This window comes from Sinocyclocheilus rhinocerous, unplaced genomic scaffold, assembly GCF_001515625.1.
Source record: "Sinocyclocheilus rhinocerous isolate Xijiao unplaced genomic scaffold, SAMN03320098_v1.1 scaffold275, whole genome shotgun sequence".
Lineage (NCBI taxonomy): Eukaryota > Metazoa > Chordata > Actinopteri > Cypriniformes > Cyprinidae > Sinocyclocheilus > Sinocyclocheilus rhinocerous.
Window position 1 is genome coordinate 660,586 of NW_015659967.1, and position 14,021 is coordinate 674,606.

The following is a 14,021-nucleotide window of genomic DNA, read 5'->3' on the forward strand; positions in this document are numbered from 1 at the left end:
ATAGGCACCTTTATTTTGGCACTGTCCACATTTTCACATAATGTCCGTCTATGCATTACCGCCAACTCGTGCATTCTCGTTCAAACTCACGTATCAGGACTAGGGATGTGCGGGACGACTAATTTGACTGTCGTTTAAACGAAAGTTTTGTATCCGACTAGTCGACTAGTCTAAAAGCAAGAAACCCCCAAAAGATGGTAAGAAAAAAAACCCTCTGTGTGTGCGTGTAGCATAGCCTATATTTGAAATACTTAATCTATGAATCACACTGTCAAATCCCTCAATGAATTCCGCTTGCCGCACACTTGCCTCGCGTTATCATCATTTAATTTTAGGTGGTCGTTAAAAAGAAATAAAAGAAGAGCATACACTCAACGTCGGTCAAAGCATAGCTTATTTTTTCAAATCAGCTGGGGAAATGCAGAACAATGGAAAATCAATCAATAGCCTGACAGAATTCTTAATCTTCATATAACGTTAGCCAACATATTAAAACACAAGTTGAAAACAATAGGAAGGTTTATCAAGAAATAGCATAAAAACGGCTTTTAAAACCGTACTTCGTGTAGGCTATATCTTCTAAAAACAAAATGCAACAATGCCCATTTTACTTACTCAGACCATGTGTTATTTGTTCAGTGAAATTATCAACGTGGTCTGGTGAAAGACGGGACCTGAGGCGTTAACAATAAAATTCCTGCACTTGAAAAAACGCGCTCGGCAGGAACTGAAGTCGCAGGCACGCAGAGATAACGAAAAGCAAGCCGATAGAGTTTCAGAAAGTGCCTGGACATCCCGCACCACCACCGAAGTGGGTGTTCATTAAAGGAATAGACGGCGCGGACGGGATCGCAGCTCCGGCGGGTTGTAGTGAATGACGTGATTGACATTTGCTGGCTTTGGCCAGCCTCTAAGCTAACGCCTACGTGCCTGTATTGAATATGATTACGCATCGCTCCAGTAGAGTTATTGTAAGACAATTTGACATTATACAGTTTACACAAAACTTTTCCGTTTCCTTCTAATTCAAAATAATCCCACACCTACTCGTCTTTTGCATGGTAATTTTTTAACTCACCGCAACTGACACTAAGAAAACGCATGTGAGGTCTGAGGTAAAAATGTAGTTTCCGCCCAGATAAACTTTTAAAAATAATGTATTATTTTTCAAACGTTTTATTTTAACTTATTTAAAATGTTTTAAATGCAATGTTAAAATGATGGTAATTTGAATGATAAAATCATGTTTTTGTTTTTCTTTTCTTTTTTCTGTCGTGTAATCGACTATTGTTTTCAGTGTCGACTAGTAGGAGCTGTACCATTTAGTCGACTAGACCCGCACATCCCTAATCTACACGCATCAGTCTCTAGGGCAGGGATAAAATCTCTTCGCAGACATCTGTCCCTCCTTCTCTCTGTCCAGCAATCAAATACAATTCTTAAGGATGCTTGAGAATTGCCTCTCAAATAAGTGTTGAATAAGTGTGTGGTGGGCGGATCCTTTATATAAAGTGCTCTGATTTATGCCGTAGGTTTTGCATTTTAATCCCCGTTTGATTACAGCGGGTAGGAGCATGCTGTGAGAAATATCCGTGCACACAGTGTGTTTTAATTACAGTAGCCGCTCTGAGGGAGGACTGTTCTTGGAAAACAAGGCCGTGGGGGTTTATTAAACAGGGGAATTCTGTGGATTATTAGATTAAAAACAATGGACGTGTTAATAGCCTTTGTATTGGTGTGAGAGGCTGATAAGTGTTTTCTCTGTCCTTAGGGGTCATCCTGATGGAGATCTCAGACGTCCATCGGAAAGTCAACATAGAACTGGAGGAGAACGTGAGTGTGTGTTTGTATGTGTTTGTTGCTTGCTGTAAACACATTCTTAGGCTGACCGAAAGCACATTCAAACACACCCAAGCAAGAGATCGCCATCTGCAATTTAATCGCATATCAAACATCCCATTTCCCATAAACTTTATGGACTCTCTCCCGTTGACGTACAGGCAGTCTTATTAGTGTAAACAACAGGAAAGGGTAGAGGAATACAGCGGACACACCTACTGCGTGTTAGATTGTAGAGTTTTTATCAGAGCAGGTTTGAACATGCCTGTTGATGCACCTGATCCCAGCGCCACATGATGACACGGCCATTCCTGCTGGTGCAGCTGCTGATCTGTGAATCAAAAACAGGACACCCAACAGAAGACAGGCCGTGTTTAAACGGCTTCAGTCAAATCTGATATCATTTTCACAAACCTGAGCATTCCTGAAATACCAGACAAAGAATTAGAGTTGTGATACTGATACCATTCCTAACCTCTTTTTTTTTTTTTTTGTGGACGATAACTAATGTAATTGCCAATATTTTGAATCTATACTAGTTTGACAACAGTAAGGTCTAAAACATAAACTAACATATGTCGGTTTTAGTACACTAGCATAATTTTAAAGGGGTCATATGATGCGATTTCAAGTTTTCCTTTCTCTTTGGAGTGTTACAAGCTGATTGTGCATAGATAAGATCCCTGAAGTTGCAAAGACTAAAGTCTCAAAACCAAAGAGATATTCTTTATCAAAGTTAAGACTCTGCCACGCCCCCCTAAAACGGCTCATGCAGATGAGCTTCCCTGATTAGTTTCAGTATAGTATGACTTAAAGTGATAGTTCACCCAAAAATTTAATTTGTGATCATTTACTCAACCGTTCTAAACCCAAAGCTTTTGTATATAAACCCAAAGACTTTTGTTCAACTTCATAACACAAAATAAGACATTTTTATTAATCTCTCATTTTTGTCCATCCATTGCAACTGTAATTTACAAGCTCAAAAAAGTAATCTATGTGAATTGTGCAGTTTAATAAAAGCCTTCTAAAAAGATACGATCGCTTTATATGATGAACAGATTTAATTTAGGATTTATTCAGATTATTCTGTCTTAGATGAGGCTAGGGTTGGGTACCGAACTCGGTACTTTTAAGGGTACCGACTGAATTGCGTCGGTACTACCGAGTACCGATTCACGTTAAATCAATTGGTGCCAAATTTCGGTACCTGAGAACGCATCTGGGCACATATGCTACAGACAGAGAAAGAGAGACCCTGTGACGTGATGTCACCCCTGCAACTCGTTCAAACAACACACAGGGCAAACCAAAATGTTCTGAAGTGTGGTTACATTTCTAGGGCCATATGGTTTCTGCGAAAACGCGGACCTTCATGGCAACCTGTCAAAATAAAAGTACGGTTTAACATGTAACAGAAATATATTACTCTTGTATTACTTTTGTAAAGTATAATGTACATCTTTAAATACTCCATTTTCTATCAAATTTAAATAAAACAATTAAATGATAAAATAAATATTACAACCAGATTAATCACTTAATTGTAGAAAAAATAATACAATTATTAGCATATTAAAAAATGTTTTAAAGGAATATTCACACAATTTTTCTTCCATGTATTAATTTCAACAGTAAACCTCAGTTTGTTTGCCAAAAAATGAAAGGGTTTAATTTTTATTTGATTTAAAATAAATGTTTAATGCCTTAATTTGATTTTCAGAAAAATTTAAACAAGAATTTCTGTTTGTTTACAAAATGTTTTTGTAATTACACAGAGTAAAGTTCCGAAAAAAGGTACCGTTGGGTACCGGCACCGAAATTCAGATACCGGTACCGTACTGGTTAAAATGTGAACGGTACCCAACCCTAGATGAGGCCCCTCGTTGTGATGGGGCCTCTGTCCACTTTCCTGGTATAATTAAATGCAAATAACTTATAATTTAACGCCACGGAATGCCACGGAATTCATGTGATTTTCGGCCTCTGCGTCTCACTAAACACAAAAACTTAATCTCCAGAGCTGCTGTGAGAGTCACTTCGCGAGAATTTTACCGTTTCATTTGAGAAAACTAGCATCATCATACTGTATACACACAGAAACTTCATGGCAACCTGTCAAAATAAAAGTACGGTTTAACATGTAACAGAAATATATTACTCTTGTATTACTTTTGTACAGTATAATGTACATCTTTAAATATTCCATTTTCTATCAAATTTAAATGAAACAATTAAATGATCAAAATAAATATTACAACCAGATTAATCACTTAATTGTAGAAAAAATAATACAATTATTAGCATATTAAAAAATGTTTTAAAGGAATATTCACACAATTTTTCTTCCATGTATTAATTTCAACAGTAAACCTCAGTTTGTTTGCCAAAAAATGAAAGGGTTTAATTTTTATTTGATTTAAAATAAATGTTTAATGCCTTAATTTGATTTTCAGAAAAATTTAAACAAGAATTTCTGTTTGTTTACAAAATGTTTTTGTAATTACACAGAGTAAAGTTCCGAAAAAAGGTACCGTTGGGTACCGGCACCGAAATTCAGATACCGGTACCGTACTGGTTAAAATGTGAACGGTACCCAACCCTAGATGAGGCCCCTCGTTGTGATGGGGCCTCTGTCCACTTTCCTGGTATAATTAAATGCAAATAACTTATAATTTAATCACCACTGTGTTTTTCTGGCACAAACAGAATAAGGGTTGAATGAACATCTCAGTCAGGGTGACTGCAAAAATTATAATAATAATAATTATAATATTAAAAACAATATTTGTTTAGCCCAAAAAAATGAAAATTCTAGTCACCAACTCACCATCATGTCATTGTAAACCTTCTTTCATGAGAAAAGAAAGGATACATTTTGAATAATTTGCTGGTCATTCTTTTCCATCAAAGTTTAGGTTTCAAAAAGGATGCCAATGCACCATAAAAGTGTTATAAAAGTAGTCTATCCAGTGCGATTTTTCAGACCATTCAAAAACAGAGCAATGAAAAGCAGCTAAATATTTTTTTAAATAAAAATGCTGTGAATTTGAAAGGCCTTTTACAAAGTGAGCCTAATAATAAAGATATATAGTCATGTTAGTAACGTTGCTATTTTTCATTACATTCAGACATCTGTGCCATTATCCCTAATGTTAATTCAAGTAGCTGCTCTAAACATGTTTATGAAATCTAACTTGCTTAGTATGATTGTTCAAATGGTTGCTCTGCCATGACAGTAATTGACCTGAATGAAAAAAACTTAACATAGAGTATGTTTTTTTGTTTGTTTGTTTGTTTTTGCTACATAGTATTTTAATCATTTTATTCTCTGACATTTCAACATTTATTTAGCATTTATTAGTTTCTTGATAAGAAAAGGGCCAGCTGAGATATTCATTTGTATATGGCAAAAGTAAACCACTACTGCATTCAGCACACTGCAAGCAAGTTACGTGACAAAACTAAACCCATTATAGACAAGACACTATATACTTTATTATCTAGTCTAGTCAGCTTTATTGATTTTGACGAGTCCAGAAGTCTGTGCAGTGAGCTCTGAACCTCAGGACTCAAACTGTTGTGTGAAACTGTAAATCTGCAATGACAGCTTCAGTGATTATAATGGGATGGGTGCGTTCTGATAATGTTGCACTGCTGCTTTGTGCATAATTTATTCAAAATTTGAAGATGTTTTGTTTTTCATGCATCAAATAGCACATCTGCTGTCATTTTCAACCAAGATAGAGACATTTTCTTCCCTGCTTGAGATTTTAAGACACTCTTTTCCATCCCATATTGATTGACAGGGTAAAATCGGCTCTGATCATTGGCTGTTTTCATACTGATGTCCTGCAGCACAGATAGTTACGTTTATCGTCCAATACTGATGGTTGTGCAGATTTCCTGACTGTCTCCATAAAGATTTTTCGTTATTAGGGCTGGAATGATACGTCGGCGGTTGGATTATGTGATTAATCCAAGCCCTTACACACTATGACATTTAAAGGTGCATTTCTACTATGCTAGCCTACATTGTACCCAGAACCTAAAAATTCTCCTGTAGATCTATGAAATGATGAAACAAGAATGTCTTCTTGAATGTAAGGCAGACACATCTAAAACACAACAGTGATTCCTCATTTAATGGCTGTAGCAAATGAAGCATTTTTCTAAATGAAGACATGTATTAATGAAGACGTGTCAGGAACGCTGGGAGTGTGGGATCTCACTTAAAAAGGGGCAAAACAGATCAGTGAGGGAGAGGGGTAGGTGGGTGCACTTGTAGCCATGATGATGAGGTGTTGATGTAAGCGCTCTCGCCCTCGTGCATTAGGTTGATGGGTTAGTTAGTGTGTGTGGGTATCCCTCTGTTTGTCTCTGACTCATCTCCTCTATAAGCACTTTAGCTTATACAACAACTGTAAACACTCGGTCGCCTGGTTTTCTGTTCTTGTATGTGTGTGTTGTCACTGTAGGCCTCTCACCAGCACACTTTCACACCAAACCATTATCATTCATTTTGTGGGCTTTGTATCTTTTTATTTTCTTCATTTTCTTTCTCTCTCTGTCTCTACAGTTCAGACAGTTTCATCGGGAGATTATTGCAGAGTTGGAGAGGAAAACTGACATGGATGTGAAATACATGACGGTGAGCTGCTGTATATTCATTATTGATGGGAAAACTGCTTATAGGGAAGATACTACAGTAAAAAACTACATTAAATTACTTGTATTAAAATAACTACATTAAAGATAATTTAAGAGGGTAAAGTGGTAATTATTTTAGATCTCAATGGCAAGTTGCAACAGAAGTACTAAACTTGAACAGATACACACTACCGCTTAAAAGTTTGTGGTCAGTATATATTTTTTAAAGAAATTAATACTTTTGTTCAGCAAGGATGCATTAAACTGATCAAAAGTGACAGTAAAGACATTTATAATGTTATTTTTGTTCATACAATAAAAGTCATTGGTAACCAGAACAGCTTTGTTACCAACAGTCTTCAAAATACCTTCTTTTATGTTGTGCAAAATAAAGTCATACAGGTTTGAAACGACATGAGGGTAATTGATGACAGAATTATATTTTTTTGGGTGAACTATCCCTTTAATGTTTTCATTTCATTTCATTAAAAAAAAATTATACTCTAAATAAGAAACTAAAACTGCCAGCAAGTGGCGGTAAATGTCTTTATGAGTCATTCATTCATTCAATCCGTTCAATCGGCTGATTCTTTCAGAAAATAAGTAAACGGCTCTCTTTATGAAAGAGCCATTAAATCATTGGTTTACTCGATTCATTCAAAACGCGGATTCATTCGGAAACTAAACACAGCTGTGTTGCTCGGAGATGCACAACAGTTCTGCTGTGGCTTAATCGATAATGTTTTTGTTGGCAAAACTGTGGAAAAACAGACAATATTGTGTTTAAAATATAACTATATTAACTTCTTATTTACTGAACTGTTGTATAAGATCACATTTGCACTCGTGCTAAAAAGCACTGATGTGATATAGCTCTCGCTGCTCCTGTGATATCGCTTATCGTGATATAAATATGAGACAAAAAAACTCATACGGGGCATTTTTTTTGCCCCAATATCTTGAATTTTAGGGCATGACTGCATTGATGGAGTTGTTGCCCTGCATCATATTTGTCAACAGTCTACTGTGTATGAAATTTAAGATGATGTACAGGTCTGGGGTTGGGGCCAGTGCATTAACTGCATTAAAATATTTTAATTGCGTTATTTTTTCATAACTATGTTAGCGCCAGTCAATATATTGGTTGACCACTAATTAAACTAACTACATCAAAATGCTACTGAAAGGGAAAATACCATCTGAATTAATTAAGAAAAAAAAACTTAAAAAGCACATCAAACTTAAACATGATACATTTATATTAATTAAGAACATCTTTTAATTTATTCAAACTAAATTAAAAACATAGTGGTAAACTGTAATCTGTCTTTTTTTGTTTGTTTGTTTGTTTTTTGTTGTTGTTGTTGTTGTTGTTAACAACAAATCGTGAAATGCCTTGCAGGGTCTTTGAGGAACACTTGTGGTAACGAATATGTGAATTGTTTCTTTTGTTCTGGCCTCATTTGCAAAAATTAATCAGACTTCCCAGTGCTAGAGAGACGCAGGGAGCATATTTGCATTTGATTGTTGCCTCTGCATTCTCAGTTATAAGGCTGTGTGCATTACAATGTGACCTAAAAAACAACAGTGCTATATAGCGTAATGTCACACTACAATGCTGCTAGTTGGAAAACATAGCTGCTAACAGGAAAAGCTTGATTATTTTGAAAACGACTACTGTCACGTTAGTTGTCATTACTTTGTTCCCAATGCTGTTGTCCGTATATGATTCTTTACAGACTGGGAAATATGCCTAAAATGGCATTATCTTCAGAGATGGGTAGTGAAAATCAGATGCATGTCACACTATTTGTTTCCTGTCTACATCTAGCACAGAAGTCAGTGGAACTCATCTCTGCACTGATACACTGTGCATGTATGGACACGACTCCATGTCTCTGATCGAATACAGTTTGTCCACAGGCCACGTTTAAGAGATATCAGACCGAACACAAGATGAAGCAGGACTCGCTGGAGAGATCGCAGTCAGACCTGAAGAAGCTCAGAAGGAAAAGTCAAGGAAAGAACGCTTCGAAGTATGAGAGTAAAGAGAATGAGGTACGTGGGTTTGTGCCACACATACTGTATATACCTACACATGCTAATGTTTTTATTTACAGTTAAAAAATAATTATATTTATAATAGAAAACAATTCTAAAAACAAAGCCTTACAAGGTAACAAAATATAAAATAAAAATGAATGGCAGACATTTAGGCCAAAGTGGGCGAATATAAAATTATTTTTTATTAAAAAATAAGAACAAAGATACATTTTACAAATACACATAATATATAAACAAAACAAACAGTGCTTTATTTTTCAGGTACAGTAGGTGTATTTAACAGGAGCATTCAAGAAATTGAATGAACAAATATAAAAATAAAACACTATAGGCCTACACTTCACTGTGTAAATTATACACTGATTCTTGTTAAAGCCACTTTATTAAAGTTCCTCAGTCAAGAGCAGTGAGTGATTTTCTTTGTGTTTTGTTGTTTTATTAACATTAAAGGGGTCATATGATGCTGCTAAAAAGAACATTATTTTGTGTATTTGGTGTAATGAAATGTGTTAATGCGGTTTAAAGTTCAAAAAACACATTATTTTCCACATACTGTACATTATTGTTTCTCCTCTATGCCCCGCCTTTTTGAAACGCGTCGATTTTTACAAAGCTCATCATAATTCACCCAAAATCATCATTTAAATCATTTGCTCACTCTAAAGTAGTTTTAAACCTGAATGACTTTCTTTCTTCTGTTGAACATAAAAGTTGTCAACTGTTTGGTTACCCACATTCTTCAAAATATATTTTTTTTATTCAGCACAAGAAAGAAATTAATACAGGTTTGGGACAAAGTACAGGTTCATCTCAATAAATTAGAATGTCGTGGAAAAGTTCATTTATTTCAGTAATTCAACTCAAATTGTGAAACTCGTGTATTAAATAAATTCAATGCACACAGACTGAAGTAGTTTAAGTCTTTTGGACAACTGTCAGATCAGCAGTCTTCCTCATGATTGTGTAGCCTAGAGAGAACTGAGAGACCATTTTGATGAAGGCTCAGAAAACCTTTGCAGGTGTTTTGAGTTGATTAGCTGATTGGCATGTCACCATATTCTAATTTGTTGAGATAGTGAATTGGTGGGGTTTTGTTAAATGTGAGCCAAAATCATCACAATTAAAAGAACCAAAGACTTAAACTACTTCAGTCTGTGTGCATTGAATTTATTTAATACACGAGTTTCACAATTTGAGTTGAATTACTGAAATAAATGAACTTTTCCACGACATTCTAATTTATTGAGATGCACCTGTAAGAGTGAGTAGCTAAATAATGACAGAATTTTAATTTTGGGGTGAACTATCCCTTTAATGACAAGCGGCAGCATGTTTAGTGCTATTAGTCTGCTGTCACTTTAAGACCTGCACACATCTAATATACAGTCAACTGTTTACTTTCACTTTAGACATAACCAACTGTGTTTATATGTAAACCTTGGGTGTTTTGACAGTATTACTACAATCAGACATGAAAGATAACTTAGGCCTCGTTTACACTGCAGGTCTTGATGCCCAATTCTGATTTGTTGCCTATATCCGATTTTTTTGGCTGTCCGTTTACACGTTCTTTCAATTCTGACCCATATCCGATTCATGTGTTAACACTTGCCATACCATCTGAAACATCGAGCATGCTTTGTTGTCATTTACCGCCTCAACATGTGCTTCCTCCTGAGAATAATGTGACCTGTGCTGACAAAACGAGTCACAATGAGCAATTAAAAAAAAAAAAAAATTACATTCTCCATTAAAAGACCTTCAAAATGATTTATGATTTGTTGGAATCGGACAAAAAAAATGACTGAGCTACACCCGTTTGAAGTCGATAGAGTAAAGTCATCCGTCTTTTCTTCTTATTAATTACCTATATTAATAATCACAATACAGCTATTTTTTTTTTCTTTGCTATTATAAATAAGAACAGATGCAAAAAAAACTGTAGAACAAATAGCCTAGAAAGAAACAAATAATGCATTACCTTTTTATAATTTTATATCTAAACTAAAGCATTCATGTACAAAAAACATATAATCAAATGTAAAAATAACTTAAGTGTGTTCATTACAAATAAATTGATTATTAAAACTACAAAAGCAGTTCAATGAAGTGCAGCGAGTGATTCCCTCTTTTCTTTTATTGTTAGATTAACATTGAGACAGAAGTCCTATACCTTAATGCACGGATCTAATAGGCCTATAATGTTACACATCAGATGTTTTTCCCAACAGTTCCCTAAGCGTTCACTTAAGACAGAACAGATTATGTTTGCGTGAATACTGAAATACTGTAATTCTGTATATGTGTGTGTTTTATCGGGATCACGCACCATCAGAAGCGCCATTATATGCACGCACTTCGGATGACAGTCAGCGCGAGAAGCGAGCGGAGAAAAGGTAATCCTCTCAGAAAATTTACAAATAAAGATAATTTTAGATGTTTAATTACTACCTGGAGCATTTTTTCACTTTTTTTTTGCGCCTGTAGCTCAAAATAGCCTGTGCGAATTTACACTCATTTTGCCAGCACGGGTCACATATGACGACATTAAACCGCGGAGAAGTACCAAATTGTCGCAGTTTTAATGACGTACAGAACGCAATGCCTCAGAAAATCCGATCTGCCTGTTTACATGGCAGTCGCATTGGCACATATCTTTATATTTATATCCGATTTATTTCCACATACGAATGAGGCCTGAAACCGATCTCAAAATATCCAAATGCATGCGTTTTTTTCCTGTTTACACTGTCATAGAACAGATTCGATCCGTGTCACAAATGAGCAAAAAATCGGAATTGGGTCACATTTAACTGACAGTGTAAACGAGGCCTTTGTCCAGTAATCAGGCGCTGTTTGGCAGGCTTTTTAGTGTGCGCGCTTCAGTTGTAAAATCACATGTCAGAACAGCACGCGAATAATATGTTTAACCAGCAAGGATTTAAAGCACATGCAAATAATGTACTTTTGTGATTGTGAATAAGTGCAGTGTCCCGTGAGAGTAAATCTAGAGCTGAGGTTTTTTTTAGCACATTTGATGTGAATGTGTCGCGTTGTACAGCACAATACTATGTTATTTCTTCAAAAGCAGATCATAGAGACATTTTAATTGTCCACAATCAAAAAATTTTATATTGTACACTTTTTTTTTTTTTGTCTTTCTTTTTTAACAAATGGTGTAAAAAAGGATGCCACATGTACCTTTACTTTGGTACCATGTCAATACTAAAGTGATTTTAACGATAACAGTATTTCTACTATTTCAATTCGGCACTCGTATGCAGGCTTCTTTTGAGTGCTTGTATACACACACATCATGAAGAGCATTCACACCCTGTAAAAATATGGTAGGGCTGGACAATAATTCAATATCAATATGTATCACGATATAATTTTTTTCAATAACGGTGATATGATTTTTAAACACATTTCCGATATTTCGATATACATTACCAGTGTTTCCCATACATTGATTTATTTGTGGCGTTTGACTTCGTTGAATAAACATGAGCACTGCACGTTTCAAAATCAAAACACGTCGTTTTATATGAATGTATCTCTGAAGGGAACCGACTAGGGCTGCAACAACTAATCGATAAAATCGATTATTATCGATTTATCTGATAAAGTAGGTTCATGAGCGGAGCTGATTTGATTACAGCTGTTACTGGAGAAAACGCTAGTTCTACCGCTCTCACAGCGCCTCCTGCTGGCAGACAATCAGTTTGCATTTTCAATAATAAGCCCGTTTTTGTTGTTGCTCTTTTTTTTTTTTTTTAGTAAAATGATTTCTGAAGGATCATGTGACACTGAAGACTGGAGTAATGATGCTAAAAATATAGCTTTGAAATCACAGGAATAAATTACATTAACTGTTTTCTATTTGAAAATATTTTATTTTAAATAGTAAAAATATTTCAAACAGTTTTTTGCTGTATTTCTAATCAAATAAATGCACTTTTGCTGACTTGGTGAGCAGAAGAGAATTCTTTAAAAACATTACAAATCTTGCTGTTCAAAAACTTTTGACTGGTAGTGTATGTTAGCCTATAGTTTGAAGTTAAAGATATTAATATTAATTAGGTGAGTCTGAGACGATTATTTGACAGTGATTTCACATTTCTTGTTTGTATGAAGACTAAATACAAATAAAAGGTGAACATTTATTTATTTGTGCTGTTTTTATATGAGGTGTCATAGACTTAGCAAATTCATTTTTCATAAGTTTGTATGCACAGACATCTGTTGTGGGCATTCTTGGCAGTTTTTACGAGGCTTTTTTTAATAGTGTTCATATCGATATCGGAATTATAGCGTATCGACCGAAGTTAAGAAATATATCGTGATATAAATTTTGGCCATATCGTCCAACCCTAAAATATGGTCGTGCATGAATGGTCAGACACACTTTTATTTAAACTTCCCGCCTATAGAAGCATTGTTGTAGTTAGTTAGTGAACTTAAACACTTGCAACAAAAAGGTTCGTCAAAATAATGGAATCTGTGCATTAGGCCTTATAAGGGCTGCACGATTAATCTAAGCTTTCATTGTCAGGGTGGCTTGGTTTGCAGTAAATGCTGCTCCACAAACTTCATCTCTGCATCTGCTCTGAGTTTGGCTTGCAACATGCACCAACAGTCTTACCATATTTCTAATGAGAAGCACATATGAACAGAAGAGAAGCTTTAGAGGCTTTAAAGTTCAATGGTTCAAGGTTAGAAATTAAGACATTAATATTAGTATTGTAATTTTCCAGTTGTAATGTAAAGCAAAATTATTATTTTCTTACATAATTTTTCACAGTGAAATATTAAAGGTGTTATTTCTTTTGATTTAGTAATTTTTATATTTGTATTTAATAATAATCATAAATTAATAAGTTACTATTAGTGGTAGTAGTAGTATTTCATAGCCAGATTGTTTAAAATCACAAAAATATTAGTTAATATTTCTTTGTATATTCAATAGTGTATTTATGATCGATCATCGTAAAATATTGGTATTAGGGATGTCAACGATTAATCGATGATCAATTAATTGTCGATAAGAGATGCAATCGATTAAAGCTATCGATGGTCGATTAAGCTATTTAATTTTGGGCTGCATGCAGCTCATGCGCAAAACACGTGTGAGTGACTGTGACAGTATATAAATGCATCATCATTCATCCATAATGTACAAATTAAGCTTTTAATGTGATTTAAACTTTAAAAGTACATTAAAATAGAAACAACACAAAGTTCTTCAACATGGAAAGCAATAGAAATGTTGTATCTAATTTCCCCAGATAATTGTTTCATATTGTGCGCTTTGCAGGGCTGCGGAACACAGGACAGATACAATATTCATTCCTACAACTTGTTAATTCGTTCCTACGACTTGTTAATTTGTGGCCACTGTCCATGTTTCATTAATTTTGTTCCTTAAATTACCCATGATTTAACTAAAATGAGGGAACAAATTAATA

General features: G+C 34.9%; 1 protein-coding gene across 1 annotated transcript in view; it reads left to right on the forward strand.

Annotated features, from left to right (window-relative positions):
• The window catches only part of LOC107724726 (brain-specific angiogenesis inhibitor 1-associated protein 2-like protein 1), a 71,446-nt gene that overhangs the window by 28,040 nt on the left and 29,385 nt on the right, over window positions 1-14,021 (forward strand). The window contains exons 2-4 of the mRNA XM_016533751.1: window positions 1,772-1,833; window positions 6,419-6,490; window positions 8,413-8,547. Coding sequence (XP_016389237.1) covers window positions 1,772-1,833; window positions 6,419-6,490; window positions 8,413-8,547 — 269 coding nt within the window. The remainder of the gene's footprint in view (window positions 1-1,771; window positions 1,834-6,418; window positions 6,491-8,412; window positions 8,548-14,021) is intronic.